General features: G+C 37.1%; 1 protein-coding gene and 1 long non-coding RNA gene across 3 annotated transcripts; both read right to left on the reverse strand.

Moving 5' to 3' along the window:
• Window positions 1–1,592: 1,592 nt before the first annotated feature.
• LOC108268766 (uncharacterized) lies at window positions 1,593–4,261 on the reverse strand. Its single transcript, XM_017473934.3, has 6 exons — window positions 4,170–4,261; window positions 3,579–3,959; window positions 3,276–3,392; window positions 3,041–3,130; window positions 2,903–2,940; window positions 1,593–2,491 (listed from the first exon to the last, which is right to left on the reverse strand). Exons 1-6 carry the CDS (start codon window positions 4,210–4,212, stop codon window positions 2,345–2,347), a joined length of 816 nt encoding a protein of 271 aa, XP_017329423.1. The 5' UTR covers window positions 4,213–4,261; the 3' UTR covers window positions 1,593–2,344.
• A 4,503-nt stretch (window positions 4,262–8,764) lies between these two features.
• Window positions 8,765–10,172, reverse strand: LOC108268771 (uncharacterized). 2 transcript variants are annotated; one of them, XR_008396891.1, is made up of 4 exons: window positions 9,931–10,172; window positions 9,698–9,826; window positions 9,563–9,600; window positions 8,765–9,295 (listed from the first exon to the last, which is right to left on the reverse strand). It is a non-coding gene; the product is annotated as an uncharacterized LOC108268771 (long non-coding RNA). The 2 variants fall into 2 exon arrangements; XR_008396890.1 differs by having other exon boundaries at window positions 9,698–10,172.
• Window positions 10,173–18,678: the final 8,506 nt, after the last annotated feature.

The following is an 18,678-nucleotide window of genomic DNA, read 5'->3' on the forward strand; positions in this document are numbered from 1 at the left end:
AGCCTGGTCTCAGAATAGAGAAACAGGGTCTCTGCTATAAAGTTGCACTTTGCCCCAGAGTCAATCATATCTGCAATGTCATGTTAATAGATTTACATTTATTCATTTAGCAGACACTTTTATCCAAAGGGAAATATTTCTCCCAAATTAAGAACCAGGTCTCTTCAAGCTGCTTACAATCTGGCATGTGTCCAGACCCTCTGCAACAAAGATCTAGGCATTCCCATTTTGTTCTGGTACATTTCTCTGGGGACAATTTGGGTTCAGTCCCGACTCTGGGAGGGTTGAATTTCTTAATTCTTGGTCACTAGACTGAGTGATTGCCTACACTGCAACCTCTTCGGCATGCACATTGCTGAAGGCCTCAAATGAACTGGCAACACAGCCTTCTTGGCCAAGAAAGCCCAGCAAGTCCTATCCTGTCTCAGATGGCTAGAAAAAAGTCAAATCTGCCACCTGGATTTTTTTTTTTTTAAATAAACAAACAAACCCATCTATAGTGTCACTGACACACCACTAACCCCCTTATCAGGAATCTACCTACAGCTTTGTAAAACAAGAACGTGCAGAGAAACCAAAGTTTCTATCCCTGCTAAGCACAGTGTCTTCTGCCTACTAGCATCTGGTAAGAGGTACTGCAGCATTTGAGCCACAATTAGCAGACTCTCTAACAGCTTCTTCTTTTACCAGGATGTAAAAACAGATATACCACTTGACCGCTTGACATTATATACTGTACTTACATTTATTATTTCAGATATTATTTAATTTATGCATTTTCACTTTTATTCATTTTTCATAGTCAATGTCTCTCTCTCTCTCTCTCTCTCTCTCTCTGTGTGTGTGTGTGTGTGTGTGTGTGTGTGTGTGTGTGTGTGTGTGTGTGTGTGTTGTCCTACACCAAGTATTTTGGCATTATAACCAGCACCATGGTTTTTTTAATGCTCTGTTTAAACCTGTGTGTGGAATAGATTTACACACACTAAGCTTGTTTTTTTCAGTAATTAAACTTTATTTGATGTTCTCCATTGGTAACATATGTTTATAATAATCTGATGGGCAAAAGAAAAGTGCAAGATCATAGTGTTTACTTATAGTGAGAAACAAACCACATTCCAGGAAAACAAAGAAAAACTATAGAATTATAGAAGAAAGAAAACAACAACAACAACAACAACAACAACAAATCAACCTCAAAAGTGGTTGGAAGGCAGTTTTCCTACAGGTTGTGTATTAGTATCGATACATCAGTTGCCCTTGTTGTACTTTTACTGCTGATTTAATAATCTCCACTACATTCACTGGTTTCCCTCATATACTGGTAAACCTCCCACTACAGTCTGACCCTCTAAAATAATCCATTTATAAGTCATGATTATCAATGTCCTTTCACTAGTGCTGTAAATGTGAGTGCAGAGCTGGGTGAATAGAACAAGCCCCGCCCCCAGTTAATGTGGATGTCACAGTGCTTGGCTTATGTTAAATGCCAACGCACAACCTTTTCAAAAATACACCAGAAATGGAAAATTACTTTGATTTAAACTCAGATTTTTTAGTTAGATTTTTTAATGAAATTGCTCTTTCCATTTATTGTGTCTTCAACAAATGTCAGAGTCATATAAATGAGGCCAAAAAATCGGAAGTCATACAAAAATGTATTTTTCACAAGTTCATTTTAAGTCAAAGTTAGGAATATGACTTGAAAGAAATAATGGTAGAAACAAACATCAGGAGTGACTTTAAACACGTGTAAATAAATAAAACCTGTGGCATAGAAGTTTAACTACACTGCAAAAAAACAATATCTTGAATAGAAAACAAAAAAAAAAAAAAATTAAAAAAAAAAAAAAAAATTCTTATTGTGAGATTAATCCATTCGTCTTCTATACTGCTAATCCTTCAGGGTTGTGGGGAACCTGGAGCCTATCCCAGGGAGCATGGGGCACATGGCGGTGTACACCATGGATGGTGTACCAGTCCATCGCAGGGTACAATCACATACACATTCACACACTATGGACACTTTGGAAATGCCAATCAGCCTACCATACGTGTCTTTGGACTGGGGGAGGAAACCAGAGTACCCGGAGGAAACCCCCCGCAGCACGGGGAGAACATGCAAACTCCGCATGCACAGGACCGTGCCAAGAATCGAACCCTGGCAGTGCGAGGCAAACGTTTGAACCACTAAGCCACCATGCGCCCTATTGTGAGTTTAATGTAAAAAATGCATCTATCATTTAATAATCTTTTCATCTCGTAATGAAAAAGATGTAATAAATTGGCATATAGTCAAGATATTTTCACTGTTTTTACTGTTTTTGCAGTGTAATAGTACCATGTGTTATAAATTATTTCTGTTACATCTTACAGTTTTATTCACATCGGCGTACACACACTCATCTGCTGAGCCAGTTTTCCTTTTTTCAGCTTTGGCTTTCCTCTTGGTAAATTGCACAGCTGCGTAATTCAGTGGTTCCGCTTCAAATCCCTGAATAATAATAATAATAATAATAATAATAATAATAATAATAATAATAATAATAATAATAAAAATAAAAATAAAATTAAATAAATAAATAATACAGCAAGAACATAATAACAAGTCCAATTCAATGTAATAACAATACAATAATAACAATATAATATGGGTAGCTGCACTATACACACTAACTACACAGAACAAGAGCAGCATCAAAATAAAAAGCTTGAAACTGTTGTGCAAATCTCATCAAATTCATTGTATAAATTATATCCAGAACATTATAACAAGTAGCATATGAATGTAGCATTTCACATTTCACATATATATGAAGCAAAATTAGTAGTCAGACTCATCTACAGAAACAAACACAATTACCCATACAGTATATAATAATACAGAATGTTCCTGCACACGTACCTGCCTCGTTCCTGGAGAGTTTTCTATAGTCGTATTTACTATGAATACAGAAAAACACCTATGAGTTCTGTCTTTTTGATAGACATAATGGTAAATGAGTTTATTCATTTTAAATAACCTGATCACAAAAGCACTTACTTTTATCACATTTTCTTCTCCTCAGTATGAAATAAATGAGACAGAAAATCAGAAGTGCGCACAAACCCAAAGCCGTTCCCAAACCGAGCACTGTCGAATGTAGAGATCTGATCATTTCTGATTCTGTTATTTCACCACACTACTTTACATTTACATTAGTGCAATTAATTTTCAAGATGAATTATGCTTTATGAAGGCATAATTAACAATTGTTTAATTATGAATGGCATCTTACCAGTTTTCTCGTGTGTGTTCATGTTAGTGCTGTTTCCATGCAGCGTTGGTTCACACACCACTGAATTATCACACAGAGCTGGTGTAGATGTTTCTGATGCAATAGTAACATGATCACCTATAAACATTTATCATAATTCACTAAAAGTCTGTAAGTCAGTGTTATTGAAGAAAACACAGTTAGCATTTCACTACTTCATTATTTGTATATTTGTCCTCCAGGTTAAACATGCTAATGGTAATGCAGGAAAGAATTAAAACTACATTAAACCTGTAGCTTAATCAAATGTAGTGGAAATCCTACCTTTAATTTTTAAATAAGTTCCATCTGCAAACACAAGGTTGGGTGATGTCAGTGCACAGTAGTACATGGCTTCATCAGACTGAGTGATGTTTAAAATGATCATATTGAAACAGTTTGAAGATCTTTCTATTTGGAAATGAGACTTTTGGGATTCATTGTAAAATGCTTCTCCACCACTTTTATATACTGTGACTATAATCTGAGGTTTTTCTCTGTTAGTTTGCTTAAACCAGGCAATTATCCCAACTTCTTTTTCAGAAATACAACACCGTAGAGTAGCCGAGTCTCCGATATCCACACTGAGCTCTTTATCAGGCTGATAAACTGGTGACTCTGTGAGGGATTGTGCAGTAACCCAGCGTCTACCAGGTTGGACTGTATCTAGAAAAAAACAAATACAGCAATGAAGTAAATAATTTATTTCTGATATTATTATATATAAGGAGTTATTAAAGATAACCTTAAAGGAATAACGCTGGAGATTCTTCTACATACAAATCCATACAAAATGCTTTAAAGTAATAGTCTCCATAGCTTTTTAAAAAAAAATTCTATCAAACTAGATGGGAATAATTTGTTCATATTACTTACACATGATGCTGAAGATCAAAATTAAAATCCAGAAACCAGTCATTTTTCATTTCTCAGAAATTCTAGTGTTTGTATCTCATTTATCAACAGAATTTGAATGCGCTTGAAGCTTGGTTTGAATTTGTATTTATACTATAGGCGGTCTGTACTGACCACGGCCCAGAATATGACGTGATTGGTTGTAATTTAAAAACGTCATGATAAGCAAGCACACAGTATTCTGATCTGCCTACATCTACACCACATATTTCCGTATTTGTGTTTTGGTGTTACACAGAGATATTGTGACAAAGGTGTTATGATAGAATGGAAAATGTGGTTTACTTGTACATTTATGTGTGCCTACACAAACATCTCATTCTTAATTTTAATTTCCATCTGGAGTCAAAATCTTGCCTATATAATAATGCTCATTTGGGCCAAACTTAATGCATTTGACTTTTATTATTGAAGAACCTGACAGCAGTGTTGAAATTACAGTGGGGACAGGTGGAGCTTAGCTCCCCAAAAGATACATGAATTCCTTTTTGTCACGTAATCCACATAATGGAAGTTAAGACAGATGCAAGTGCCGTTAAAGACTTTTATTTGAGAGAGACAAGCAGACAAATCCAAAACACGAGACAATAGCGAGGTCAAGAAACAGGGAAAGGGTCAGGCGATTGGCAAACAGGCATAACAAGGCAAGGCTAGAATCGAGAATGAAAAACAAAAACAAGATCAAGAACCATAAAACAAAATGAGGAACAGGGTATAATCGCTTGGTAGAGTGATAACACTAATATTTCGCAAAGACATTGTTAGAAAACAGTCTCTTTATACTATGGAGTGATTGTGTGAAATTGGATGCAGGTGTGCATAATTAGAATGAATGAATGTTCTGGGAATTGCAGTCCATGGTGGCCATGTTTGTAGGCCGCAGTGCAGGATGGGAAATCCTCCCCTGGCAGTCCTGGCCCTCTGGGCAAAATGTCTTCACGTGACCCGGGAGACTGAGCAGTATCCTCAGTTGAGCAGGAAGGCAGAACGACGTCCTCAGCAGAGCAGAAAAGCGAAGTGTTGTCCTCCTTCAACTCTGCAGGCTGAACTTGGTTGGCTGTGTCAAAAAAATTGGGCGTCAGCAGAACTTTGTTATTCATGTCAGCAGACTTGGGCTTAGTCAGAACTTGGCTGTCCGTGTCAGCAGACCTTGGCATGAGCGTTACTTGGTTGGTCGTGACGTTGACTTCAGGTGTGAGCAGAACCTGGTTGGTCGTGATGTCGGTTTCAGGCATAAGGAGAACTTGGTTGGTCATATCAACAGACTCTGGCGTGAGCATAACTTGGTTGGTCCTGACGTCAACTTCAGGTGTGAGCAGAACCTGGTCAAATGTGACGTCGGTTTCAGATATGAGGAGAACTTGGTTGGTCATGTCAACAGACTCTGGTGTCAGCATAACTTGGTTGTTCATGATGTTGGTTTCAGGCATAAGGAGAATGTGGTTGGTCATATCAGCAGACTCGGGTGTGATCAGAACTTGGTTTGGTTGTGACGTCGGCTTCAGGCGTGATCAGGAAGTGGTTGTTCATGACGTCAGCTTCAGGCGTGATCGGGACCTGGTTGGTCATAACGTCGGCTTCAGGTGTGAGCAGAACCTGGTTGGTATTGATGTTGACTTCAACCTGGGACAGGAACGTGGCGTGAGCAAAGCTTGGGTTGGCCATCTTTCGACCTGGAACAGGAACTTGGGGTGAGCTGAACTTGGGTTGGCCATCTCTTCAACCTGGGACAGGAACTTGGCATGAGCAGAGCTTGGGTTGGCCTTCTCTTCTAACTGTGACAGGAACTTGGTTTGAACAGTGCTTGTGTTGGCCGTATCTTTGACGTTGAACCGGAAATTGGCATGAAAGGTCACCTCTTCGACCTCAGACAGGAACTTGGCTTGAGAGATCGTCTCTTTGACCTCAGACAGGAACATGGCTTGGGAGGTCACCTCGTTGACCTCAGACAGGAACTTTAATTTATGCTGGAGCTCTGGAGATTAGACAACCTTGTGGGTCTCAGACTGGAACGCTGGGAATGAGACCACCTCGTGGGTCTCCTGCTGGAGCTCTGGGGATGATAATGCCTCGTTGGTCTCATATTGAAGCTCTGCAGGTGAGACCATCTCATGGGTCTCAGGTTGAAGTTCTGGGAATGAGACCACCCCATGGTTCTCATGCTGGAGCTCTAGGAATGAGACTGCCTCGTGGGTCTCCTGCTGGAGATCTGGGGACTAGGTAAAGCTGGGATGGTTTTCTTGCTTTCCTTAGTGTGACGTCTCCTCCGTCTTCCTGCTGCATCCATGGTGAGGGGAAGTATTCTGAAGAAACATGTCATGATGGGTAAAAGCAAAGAGCTCTCCCAAGACCTTTGGAACCTTATTGTTGCAAAACATATTGATGTAATTGGATACAGACCTATTACAACATTTCTGAATCCTCCAGTAAGCATCATTGGGACCATTATCCACAAGTGGAGGCAACATCACTCTGTCATCAACCGGCCATGCACAGGAGCTCCTCGCAAGATTTCTGACCAGGGAGTCAGAAGAATAGTCAGAAGAGTAGCCCAAGAGCCAAGGATCACTTGGAAAGAGCTCCAGAAACACTAGGAGGCAGCAGGTTGCCACAGAGAAATCAATAGGCGATGCACTCCACTGCTCACGCTCACCCCACAAGACTCCTTTACTAAAGAAAATTCATGTCGAAGCTCGTTTAAAGTTTGCTACAACTCATTTGGATAAGCCTATGAAATACTGGGAGAGTGTAGTCTGGTTAGAGCAAAACTTAACTTTTTGGCTGTCATACTACACACCATTTTTGGAGACGAAATGGCACTGCACAACACCCTTAAATACTATACCAACAGTGAAGTTTCGAGGTGGAAGCATCATAGTGTGGGGCTGTTTTTCTTTGCATGGTACTGGCAGACTTCATGTAATTGAAGGAACGATGAATGTAGCTCTTTACTGGGAGATTCTTGAGAAAAGTCTTCTGCCATCCACCAGGATGATGAAGATGAGATGTGGGTGGACCTTCCAGCAGGACAAAGATCCAAAGCATACAGCAAAGAAAACTTTAAGTTGGTTTCAGAGAAAAAAAAATCAAGGTGTTAGAACGGCCCAGTCGATCACCTGACTTGAATCCAGTTGAACAAGATTTAAAGACAACATGTTTAGAAGAATAACCTCATTGGAAATATATTTACTTAAAAAAAATGTTGAGGCATTCAATACTTATTTCCCCCACTGTACATCAAGATGTTATCAGTGTAAACCATGTGTGGAGCATGTCACAGAGCGCCATCTTGATGAATTACTGGAACAATCTGGTGCAATCATGAAACCATACAGCATCACCAAGTATTCATATTTCCCACTGGATGTAAAGAAGACTGTCTTCCATTCACGGCTGTACTTCTACACAGCAACAGTTTTTTGATGGAGAGATGGATTGACCTCTACCAACAGGTCAAGCACGCTATCCCAGAGTCCTTAATGTGGGAGTTTGGTGGCACCTTGCTTGCTAAAGACATCTGCCCAGATGATGCATCTCTGTGGTCACAGTCTCTATTCCCATTGCTTTATAGCTTTCGATGGATTTGGACCCACATGTACACTGGAAAAAACATGTCTGAGCAGCTCAGTGACCAGCTATCTCCACCCTCATGATTCATGGGTTTAAAACAGTACTGATTTCTGAGCCCAGAGATCTACCATCAAGTAAAAATAAAATAAAATACTGTGTAGCAACAGGGTGGCTGTGGATCAGGTGGTAGAGCGGGTTGTCCACTAATCGTAGGGTTCGATTCCCGGTCCACATGACTCCACATGCTGAAGTGTCCTTGGGCAAGAACCCCAAGTTTCTCCCGATGGCTAGTTAGCGCCTTGCATGGCAGCTCTGCTACCATTGGTGTGTGTGTGAATGGGTGAATGAGAACCAGTGTAAAGTGCTTTGTAGAACCACTAAGGTTAAAAATGCACTATATAAATACACACTCAGTAAGTGAATGATGGTTGTAAGTTGCATGCAGTGTGAGGTGAAAATCCTGGACTTCATAATAAATGATTATGGCTCCATGTCTGGAAGGATTTATCTTTGTGCTTGATGCTTCAATTTGGTTAATGTAAAATGTATTTGAAAAAGTTTTACTTGACACTTAATGGTGAAGAAATCTATTTCCAGGTTCTGAGCACCACGATCAGGAAAACAAATGCAGCTTAAGTAAACCTACAAATTCTCTAAAAGATAAAAAAAATAATGTAAAAAAAAAAAAAAAAAACTGCATTGAAACAGATTGGAAGTCAGTTCTGCAACAAGGTCTCTATGAAGATCAATACATCAGTTACCTTTGTTGTATTTTTACTGCTGATTTAATCATCCTCACTGCATTCACTGGTTTCTAACTTATACTGGTAAACCTCCCACCATTCTCTGACCCACTAAAATAATCCATTTGTAAGTCATGATTTTCAGTGTCCTTTCTCTACTGCCAGAAAGATGAGCACAGAGATTAGTGAACAAAACAAGCTCATATAAATCATGAAAAGATCATGTTTTTTGTTACTTTTTTTAATGGAATTGCTTTTCATATTTATTGTGAAAAAATAAATTACTGAAACCAAAAACAAACAAAAAACATACAAGTTGGATTTTTTACAAGTTCATTGTTACTGAAGTTAATACATCCGTAGTTACAGAAATAAAACCTGTAGCATAGGAGTTTATCCACACTGCAAATAAAACAATATCTTAAAGACAGGCGACTTTAATATAATTATTATTATGAGATTAGTGTAAACAAATATAAAATTATTTCTAGGTTTTTCTGTTTTGTTTTGTATTGTTTTTTTTTTTGTTAGCGCATCATATGTCATATCATTGTAATGAAAAATATGGAATATATTTGTTTAGTCAATATATTTTCAATGTTGTTGCAGTGTAATAGTATCATGTGTTATGAATTATTTCTGTTACATCTTACAGTTTTTTTTCACATCAGCGTACACACACTCATCTGCTGAGCCAGTTTTCTTTTTTTCAGCTTTGGCTTTCCTCTTGGTAAATTGCACAGCTGCGTAATTCAGTGTTTCAGATTCAGATTCCTGAATAATAATAATAATAATAATAATAATAATAATAATAATAATAATAATAATAATAATCCAGATGAAAGTAATAACAATACAATATGGGTAAATGAACAATACACACTAACTACACAGAACAAGAGCAGCATCGAAATAAAAAGCTTGGGATTGTTCTGCAAATCTGAGTAAACTGACTGTTTATATTAAATCATTAATAATAAACGCTATAATGAGTAACATATTAATGTAGCAATATTTTACATACAGAAGTAACACACGTACCTGCTTCATTCCTGGAGAATCTTCTATACAAGCTTTCACTATTAATACAGAAACACACCTATTAGTCTTTTTGGTCAAACTAAAGTTAACTGTACTTATAAAGTTTTTAATTATTGTGATCACAAAAGCACTTACTTTTATCACATTTTCTTCTCCTGAGTATGAAATAAATGAGACAGAAAATCAGAAGTGCGCACAAACCCAAAGCCGTTCCCAAACCGAGCACTGCCGAGTGTAGAGATCTGATCATTTCCGGTTCTGTTACTGATAACATTACATTTACATTAGTGCAAATTATTTTCTAGGAACATTTTGCTTGATGAATTATGGATAATTAATATTGAATTCTGAATTATAAGACATATCACCTGTTTTCTCGTGTGTGTTCATGTTAGTGCTGTTTCCATGCAGTGTTGGTTCACACACCACTGAATTATCACACAGAGCTGGTTTAGATGTTTCTGATGCAATAGTAACATGATCACCTATAAACATTTATCATAATTCAATAAAACTCTGTAAGTCAGTGTTGTTGAAGAAAACACAGTTAGTATTTCACTTCATTATTATTTATCTTCCAGGTTGAACATGTTAATGGTAATAAGGGAAAAAAAAATCTCTAGATTAAACCTGTAGCTTAATCAATTTTAGTGGAAATCCTACCTTTAATTTTTAAATAAGTTCCATCTCCAAACATCATATTGGATTTCTTCAGTGCACAGTAGTACATGGCTTCATCAGACTGAATGATGTTTAAAATGGTCATATTGAAGCAGTTTGAAGATTTTTCTATTTGGAAATGAGACTTTTGGAATCCATTGTAAAATGTTTCTTCACCATTTTTATATACCATGACTACAGTCTGAGGTTTTTTTCTGTTTGGTTGCTTAAACCAGGCAATTATCCTGGCTTCATTTTCAGAAACACAACACCGTAGAGTAGCCGAGTCTCCGATATTCACACTGAGCTCTTTATCAGGCTGATAAACTGGTGACTCTGTGAGGGATTGTGCAGTAACCCAGCGTCTACCAGGTTGGACTGTATCTAGAAAAACAAATACACCAATGAAGTAAATAATTTATTTCTGATATTATTATATATAAGGGGTTATTAAAGATAACCTTAAAGGAATAACGTTGGAGATTCTTCTATATACAACTCCATACAAAATTTTACAAAAAATCCTTACAAAAGTAATAGTCTCCATAGCTTTTTAAAAAATTATATCAAACTAGATGGGAATAATTTGCTTATATTACTTACACATGGTGCTGAAGATCAAAATTAAAATCCAGAATCTAGTCATTTTTCATTTCTTAGAAATTCTACAGTATTTGTATCTCATTTATCAGCAGAATATGAATGCACTTGAAGCTTGGTTTGAATTCATATTTATACTATAGGCAGTCTGTACTGACCACGCCCCAGAATATGATGTGATTGGTTGTATTTAAAAAAAAAGTCATGATAAGCAAGCACGTGGTATTCTGAGCTGCCTACATCTACACCACATATTATTTTCCATATTAGTGTTTTGATGTTGCACAGATATACAGTATCATGAGAAAGGTGTTAAGAGAGAATGGAAAATGTGGTTTAATTTTACACTCACGTGTGCCCACACTAATGTCTTACAGTGTTATTACCCAACCACATCTCAACCGGCTCATTCAAAATGGTTTACAGGTACTCTCATGTGTTATTGTGTTAAGCTTTCTGAAATGTATTTTAAGGCCCTACTAATAGTGTGGTTTAAAGAAAATGATGCTTTAATAGTTTGATATACGTTGTTTTTATTTACAAAGCAGATTACAGTTAAAGTACAGATCTGTTAAAGAAGCTTACAAACACGACAGTTTGAGTAAGTAGTGTTACTCAGGAGAACTACAAACACCACGTTCATAATATAATTGATGCATTTTAAATAATTCTATTACAATTTAATAATAATAATAACAATATTGTTATTATTATTATTATTATTATTATTATTATTATTATTACTATTATTATTATTATTATTATTATTATTATTATTATTATTATTATTATTATTATTATTATTATTATTATTATTATTGATAATAATAATAATAATAATAATAATAATAATAATAATAATAATAATAATAATAATAGTAATAATAATAATAATAAAATCCAGTGAGTCTACACAGTATTATGTTATAGTTTTATAGAGTTTCATAAGTCTGGTCTCACGTCTCGACACGTAAAGAAGATAGGACGGATGCAAATGCAGTTTAACAGTTTATTTAATGTGAGACAGAGGCAGGTAAATCCAAATCGTGATCAGAAACATAATCCACAAACAAGCAAAGGTCAGGCGATTGGCAAACAGGCATACACGTGGCAAAGCATGAATCAAGGTCACGGTCACGGAAGACAGGGTCGAAATAGCATAAACTATAACGAGGACCTGGGAGTGGAGAAACCAGCGTGGACTAACTGAACTAATCTAACAATGAAACATAACATGGACAATAACTAAGACTATGACTGTGAATAACTATCGTATGGAATCTAAACGAATCGAATCTATCTAACGTATAGTATCTTATCTATTCTAATCTAATATTCCGCGCCTTGTGCTGGGAAGCGCTCTCTCTCTCTCTCTCTCTCTCTATATATATATATATATATATATATATATATATATATATATATATACAAACATAATCAGCGTCAATTGCTGACAGCTGACACCAATCTAGACACAAGTGAAACAACAGCCAATAACAGAACAGGGAGGAGACATGACAGAAACATAGCAAAAGCACGTGTCCAATGTACACAATGTCACGATTGTCAACATACGAAAAGCAGGTGCTCGCCCACCTTGCTCGTGCACGCTCGTGACATCTGGTCTCTAACTGACCTATCACAGACTACAGAGAACTTTTTAATCAATAAATATGTAAATGTGTTTGTGAATATGCAAATGTGGAATATACTGAAATTATGAAGAGGATCAGTGTTATTTAAGGACTTAGACAAGAATGAGTCTTACCTCTGACTGTTACAACACACTGACACTGACGACTCCTTTCATAAACATTCAGTAAAATATCCAGATCATATATTTAATTTATTATTTAATAAAATGTGTAAATTAGGATAAAATAAAATAAAAAATCCTGAAATAAATCAGTTATTAGAGGGACTAGGATAAAGTTAAAAAGCAGGACCTGAATATGTTGAAATGTAAAATAAATAATATCAAATAAACGGGAATAAATAACGGTCACTGAATATATGTAAAATAAATTACAATAATTATATTTTCATCAGTTGTGTAATTTAACTAAATTATTTGTACATATAGATTTCACTATAAGAGCTGCACACTGCCACCTTGTGGCTACAACTGGTGAATATTTATATCGTCATTTATTTGTGTAAACAGCTGTTTTTTTTAGTTTAAATGTAATTTAACGTCATCCAACTTTCAGAACTCCGGTCTGGTGTGATAGGATCGCCTTGTCTGAGAAGGATACGTGCCATGCTGACAAAAATGCGGTTACATAAGACTGTGCCTTCTGATTTGTACACAATGCTGAACTATTTATTTACTTATTTATTTATTTGTTTGTTTGTTTGTTTGTTTGTGTGTTTGTTTTACACATTTGTATTTAAATTTAGTATCTTCTTTCCATTCAGTTATTCAGCAGAAAGCTTGCTGAGCTTACAAATACATTAACACTGTATTTGTAGTTGACTGATGTTCTGTAAGCTATGTTGCTATGGTAACCAAACTGCATTGTTTCCTCCCAAGACTTTTAACACCATGGACAAAACAAACTTTCCCTTTCACTCCTCAGATGTGGCTGGAAACATCTTTATTTCCTTTACGAAAGCGTGTTGGCTCGAATTTAGCCTATTACCCAAAACATTTAAAACTTAACTTAGAAGCCAATACTCACATCTACCTCTGAGCCCAGTTGGAGATAGAAAAAATACACCAGCTGTGAGTGAGAAGAAGCAAGGGTCCAGCTTTATTGTTCCATTCCACCACACGAGATCCACACCGATGAGAATTCTCAAAAGTGATCCCCCTACCCTGAGCTTAAGTTCCAGTATTTATACTGTATTTACACACTAGATAACCCATAGGTTTCCAGAAAAGGCCTATTTCACTTACCCATAGAATTGAAACCAGGGGTTTTAATTTACACATAAAATCAGAACCCAGGCATTTCCAACAACCCAGGAAACAAAAACCCAGAGTTTCTAGTTACCTAGGTTGTCAAAAAACAGGATTCCCATTTACCTAGGGGGTCAAAAACCAGGATTCTCATTTACCTAGGTGGTCAGAAACCAGGATTCTCAATTCCCTAGGTAAAAAAAATGACGTAGACAAGACGACTAAACAACCGGGTGGGACCTTGGTCTTATCGTTATCTCGAGGGGGGGGGGGGGGGGGGGGGGGGGCAGTTTGACCCACCCTTATAACTGGCTCTCTTCATGGTTCTCTAAAAATTAAGGCTTTCCTTGCGAGACGAGAATCTTCACCATCTGAATCATGAGTAAGTTATATTTTTCCTGTATTTCTCGTTTATAATTTATTTTCATATTTGCACTATATTTCTTATTTTATATATATTTATACTACTTGGAAAGCGGTTTACTGTACTTCCAACTTCTTAATATCATTACAGTTCTACTGTCCTGCATATCCTACCATTCTGTTTTTTATAGAGTTTCTCTATTACTATAAGATATTATTAAAGTTATTCATGTGTGTGTATGAGAAAGACAGAGTGTGTGTGTGTATGTTGTGTCTACTTGCCCGCCCTTGACTGTACGAGCGTGTGTGTGTGTGTGTGTTTTAGCACTCCTCAGCTCGTACACTTCTTTCGACTATTTCGACTAATAACCCATAAAGATCTTTAAAGTGTTTTACCAATTTATCCACCTCTAACTAAAACCGCTTCTGTATGTCTAGGTGCCGGTGCCCGTCGTCAGTCCCTTCTCTCTCCGTTACTGGACCTGGATCTGGATCTGGACCTCCCTTATGTTTATTTTATGACATTTTTTATCCACAACAAGCGCTACTTAAATTTTTATTTTTATTTTTATTTTTTAAAAAGGTCATTAAATGAATTGAAGTAATTATTTTAAAGAATAAATTCAATATCGTTCTCCTATTTTAATTTGTACTTTATTGTGACATTTCTTGGTGTATTTTTAAGTGACGTGATCAATACAGTGAACTCGCTTTGTTACTTCACTTGAGTTTCATCACCATGGACAGCGACAAAATCCTGAACAGAAGCTGATATAGAGGCATGTAGACAAAAGGCTGTGTCCCAAACCAGATAAAAACTAGTGTACTAAGTAGAGCAGTTAAAAAAAATAAAAATAAAAAATTACACCCTCTATGATAGTAAACATTTTAACTTTGAGAACTAATTGTAAGATATTATATACATCTGTGTGGCCACCTGACCATCACACCCATATTTGGTGTCATCTGAACTGTTACCATGAAGAAGCAAGTAGAAAACTGTACAAAATGTCTATGTATGCTGTAGCATTACAATTTCCCTTCAGAACCGAGGACCAGATGATAGAAAACCAGGAACAACAGCAGATCAACAGCTCAGAACTCACAAAGTTCACACAAGTACTTTGTCCACATCCATGTGCTTTATATACAGTAGGAGGTATCAGTGACAACTAAAGAACAGCATATAATATGGGGGAGGTTGTCCCCTGGTGGCCCTCTATTCTATGATTAAAATAAAATAAATAAAGATAAAAGAGGTCTCTGGCTGCAAAAAGTAACAACTAACAAGGCACAAAACAGATCCTGTGTCAGTAGATGGAGCCAGTGCGGTGTGACAGGTCTCACAGAGTAAAACTCTGAAGAGTTAAAGTGAATTAGAGATGAAGACGAAGAATGCACTTACAGAAAACTCACACAAAACCATTACCTCATATCAGAAGACAGCAGAAGAAAAAAAGAAACACTCAGGCTGTATTTTACCCACATAGACCTCATGATGATGGAGATAAATTAGGGGATTATTTAGGGTTACTCTGGTCTGCGGTTACAGGGCGGTGCTGTGGCTTTAAGTTAAGTGGCTTTTATTTCAGTAAGATGAAGTGTCATACCTTCAGGACTACAGAACAAGACAATACGTGTGTTCTGTACATATAGATAACAATGTGAAAACAAGTTCAAGACAAGAAGAAATACAGCTCAGTACAGAACACAGTGATGAAGCAGAGTCACTGTTACCACCCTGAAGTTGATTATTGTCCTATAACAGCAAGTCCCATAGTGTTATATTCCTCTTTTTTACACCACAGCAACTTTCCAACATGAACAAACTTAATGATAGTCCAGTTCTCCATTAATACATTTTACAAAATATAAATAAAGAAGAGATGGAGGTCACAAACACAAATCTTTGTGAGAAATGGCACCTGAAGATGTTTGATGAGATCAGGACAAATGAAGAATGATCTTTGTGCCCTGCAGCGATTCGACAGCTGATGAGAGAAAAAGTGAAAATCTTTTGATCTGGTGGATTATAAGAAGCTCCGCCCACAAGCCTCTTATCAGGAAGTTCAATGTTTTTGCTGTTGAGCTGCTGCTGGATCTCGGCCTGATATGTGGAGGGGCTGAAGATTTTAGTGCATGTTTTTCACTTATACATGAACAGGCATGTTGAGCATCAGCGTTTAATATTAACACCACCTCTCGACACTGATTATGGCCGCTGGCTGGTGGGTGAATTGGCAGGCCAAATTGTGGAGGAAATCTTTTTTTTCATTTTAATATCAGTTCAAAAGTTTGCATTTCCCTTTCATCATGTGATATAAATATTCTCTAATAACTGAAATGCCAGCATTTGCATTTACTCTACAACCTCTGAGTTACACTCTGAACCATTTTTAGATGAGATCAGTTGTAATATTCATTGCAGTTCTTTTTTTTTATCATTGACTTTAAGTAAGATGAATCCAAATTTAATTTTGGAATTTATTTTACATTGAAAAGTAACTGTATATCTGTATATACTCGTTAAAATAGAGATACCTTTTATATATATTTTTTCAAATACCATGGGGCATGCAAATTTTGCTTGCTTTTGGTTTTATACACAAGTGGGCCATGTGACTTTTCACAGCTCTTAGTAACATAAGAAGCTCTTTAACTGTCACGGCTTCTCAGCAGATGCAGAATGCACACACAGGTCTGGTCTGGAAAGTTAAAGCTGAGATCTGGAACATTCAGTGTGGTTTTTACTCGCTGTACCTTCCTGTTTACCCGAGCAGAGAGATTTATACCCCAGAGCAGACCAATCAAAGTAGCAGGAATAAAGTAAACAAATGTTATTGTCTACACACACACACACACACACACACACACATAAAAGCTATATAATGTTTAAATATACAAGAGTCATGTACATTATCATGAGCATCATCAGGAGGATCTAAAGCTGAGTAACTGACTGTGTACATAACATTATATCTGACGGGTTACACAATAAGCGAACACGCTGTTGTGTGTTTAGATCAGATTAAAGTGCAGGGTGAAATCTGGGGATCTAAATGAGAGGTGTTATAATATTACACATCTATATGAAGTCTAGAGATGTTTCAAATTGAGCATCGAGCCTGAAAAAGAAAAAAAAAACAGCAACAACGGTGTGGCCTGAGAAAAACATATATAGCCACACATCCTGTGGAAAGTTTGAGAGGTGAGAGACTGATGGTGTTTCTGAGAAAAGCGACTCGGCGGTCAGAGCGGCCTGCAGAGATGAAACTCTCAGAGCTGCAGTGTGTGAAGGGGCAAAGAGATAAACAGAGCTACAAAACCACACACACACACACACACACACACACACACACACACACACACACACACACAGACACACACACACAGACACACACACATTTTAATACACACTCTTTTAATAGAAATAAAGACCAGTTTGCTGATGATTATAAGAAAAATAAATGTCACATTTTCTGCATGCAGTGCGGTGTGTTTATTTACCCTGAATACTTTTAGATTCATTAGCATAATTTTATTAAGCTAAAGTAATAGGATATAAATATTTGTGTATCAAATACTCATTTCCAGAAAAAAAAAAAAAGATTTGAAACCTGCAGCATGTGTTGTAGAAGATGACAGATCATTGTGATTGGTCAGGTTTGAGTCTTTGGTATCATAGTGCTGCTTAGATGGGAGAGAGAGAGAGAGAGAGAGAGAGAGAGAGAGAGAGAGAGAGAGAGAGAGAGAGAGAGAGAGAGAGAGAGAATGTGATTGGTTAAAGTTACACAGTGGTGAAGGAGGAGCCGCAATAAGAGTGCTGCTTAGATGGGAGAGAGAGAGAGAGAGAGAGAGAGAGAGAGAGAGAGAGAGAGAGAGAGAGAGAGAGAGAGAGCGAGAGAGCGAGAGAGAATGTGATTGGTTAAAGTTACACAGTGGTGAAGGAGGAGCCGCAATAAGAGTGCTGCTTAGATGGGAGAGAGAGAGAGAGAGAGAGAGAGAGAGAGAGAGAGAATGTGATTGGTTAAAGTTACACAGTGGTGAAGGAGGAGCCGCAATAAGAGTGCTGCTTAGATGGGAGAGAGAGAGAGAGAGAGAGAGAGAGAGAGAGAGAGAGAGAGAGAGAGAGAGAGAGAGAGAGAGAGAGAATGTGATTGGTTAAAGATACACAGTGGTGAAGGAGGAGCCGCAATAAGGCCTGAATAAAACTCCACCCATATCGACACAGACATCTTACATATGTTCACGATCATAATTCATAAAACATGTATTAGACGCGCCTAAAACTTAAATGCCGAGTCATTTTTTTTAAGGAAAAGCTGAATACTACTACTTCTAATAGATTATATGCACTTGGTTCAGTTTTCCTAATAAACATTATCAAAAAATTTAAATAAAATGAAAATAAAAAGACTGGCTTGAAAGAAATAATGTGGGAGAATGATATTGTTGGTGAAGGAGAGAAGCTCAAGGATGAGAGGACGTGTAGAGGCTTGTAGTATAAGGTTTCTTTAAGGCTTGTTAGGACTATTCATGGCTTTTAACTTGCTAAAATGGAAGCTACTAGGAACCCTATAGTACAGTCAAG

Source organism: Ictalurus punctatus, chromosome 8, assembly GCF_001660625.3.
Source record: "Ictalurus punctatus breed USDA103 chromosome 8, Coco_2.0, whole genome shotgun sequence".
Taxonomy (NCBI): domain Eukaryota; kingdom Metazoa; phylum Chordata; class Actinopteri; order Siluriformes; family Ictaluridae; genus Ictalurus; species Ictalurus punctatus.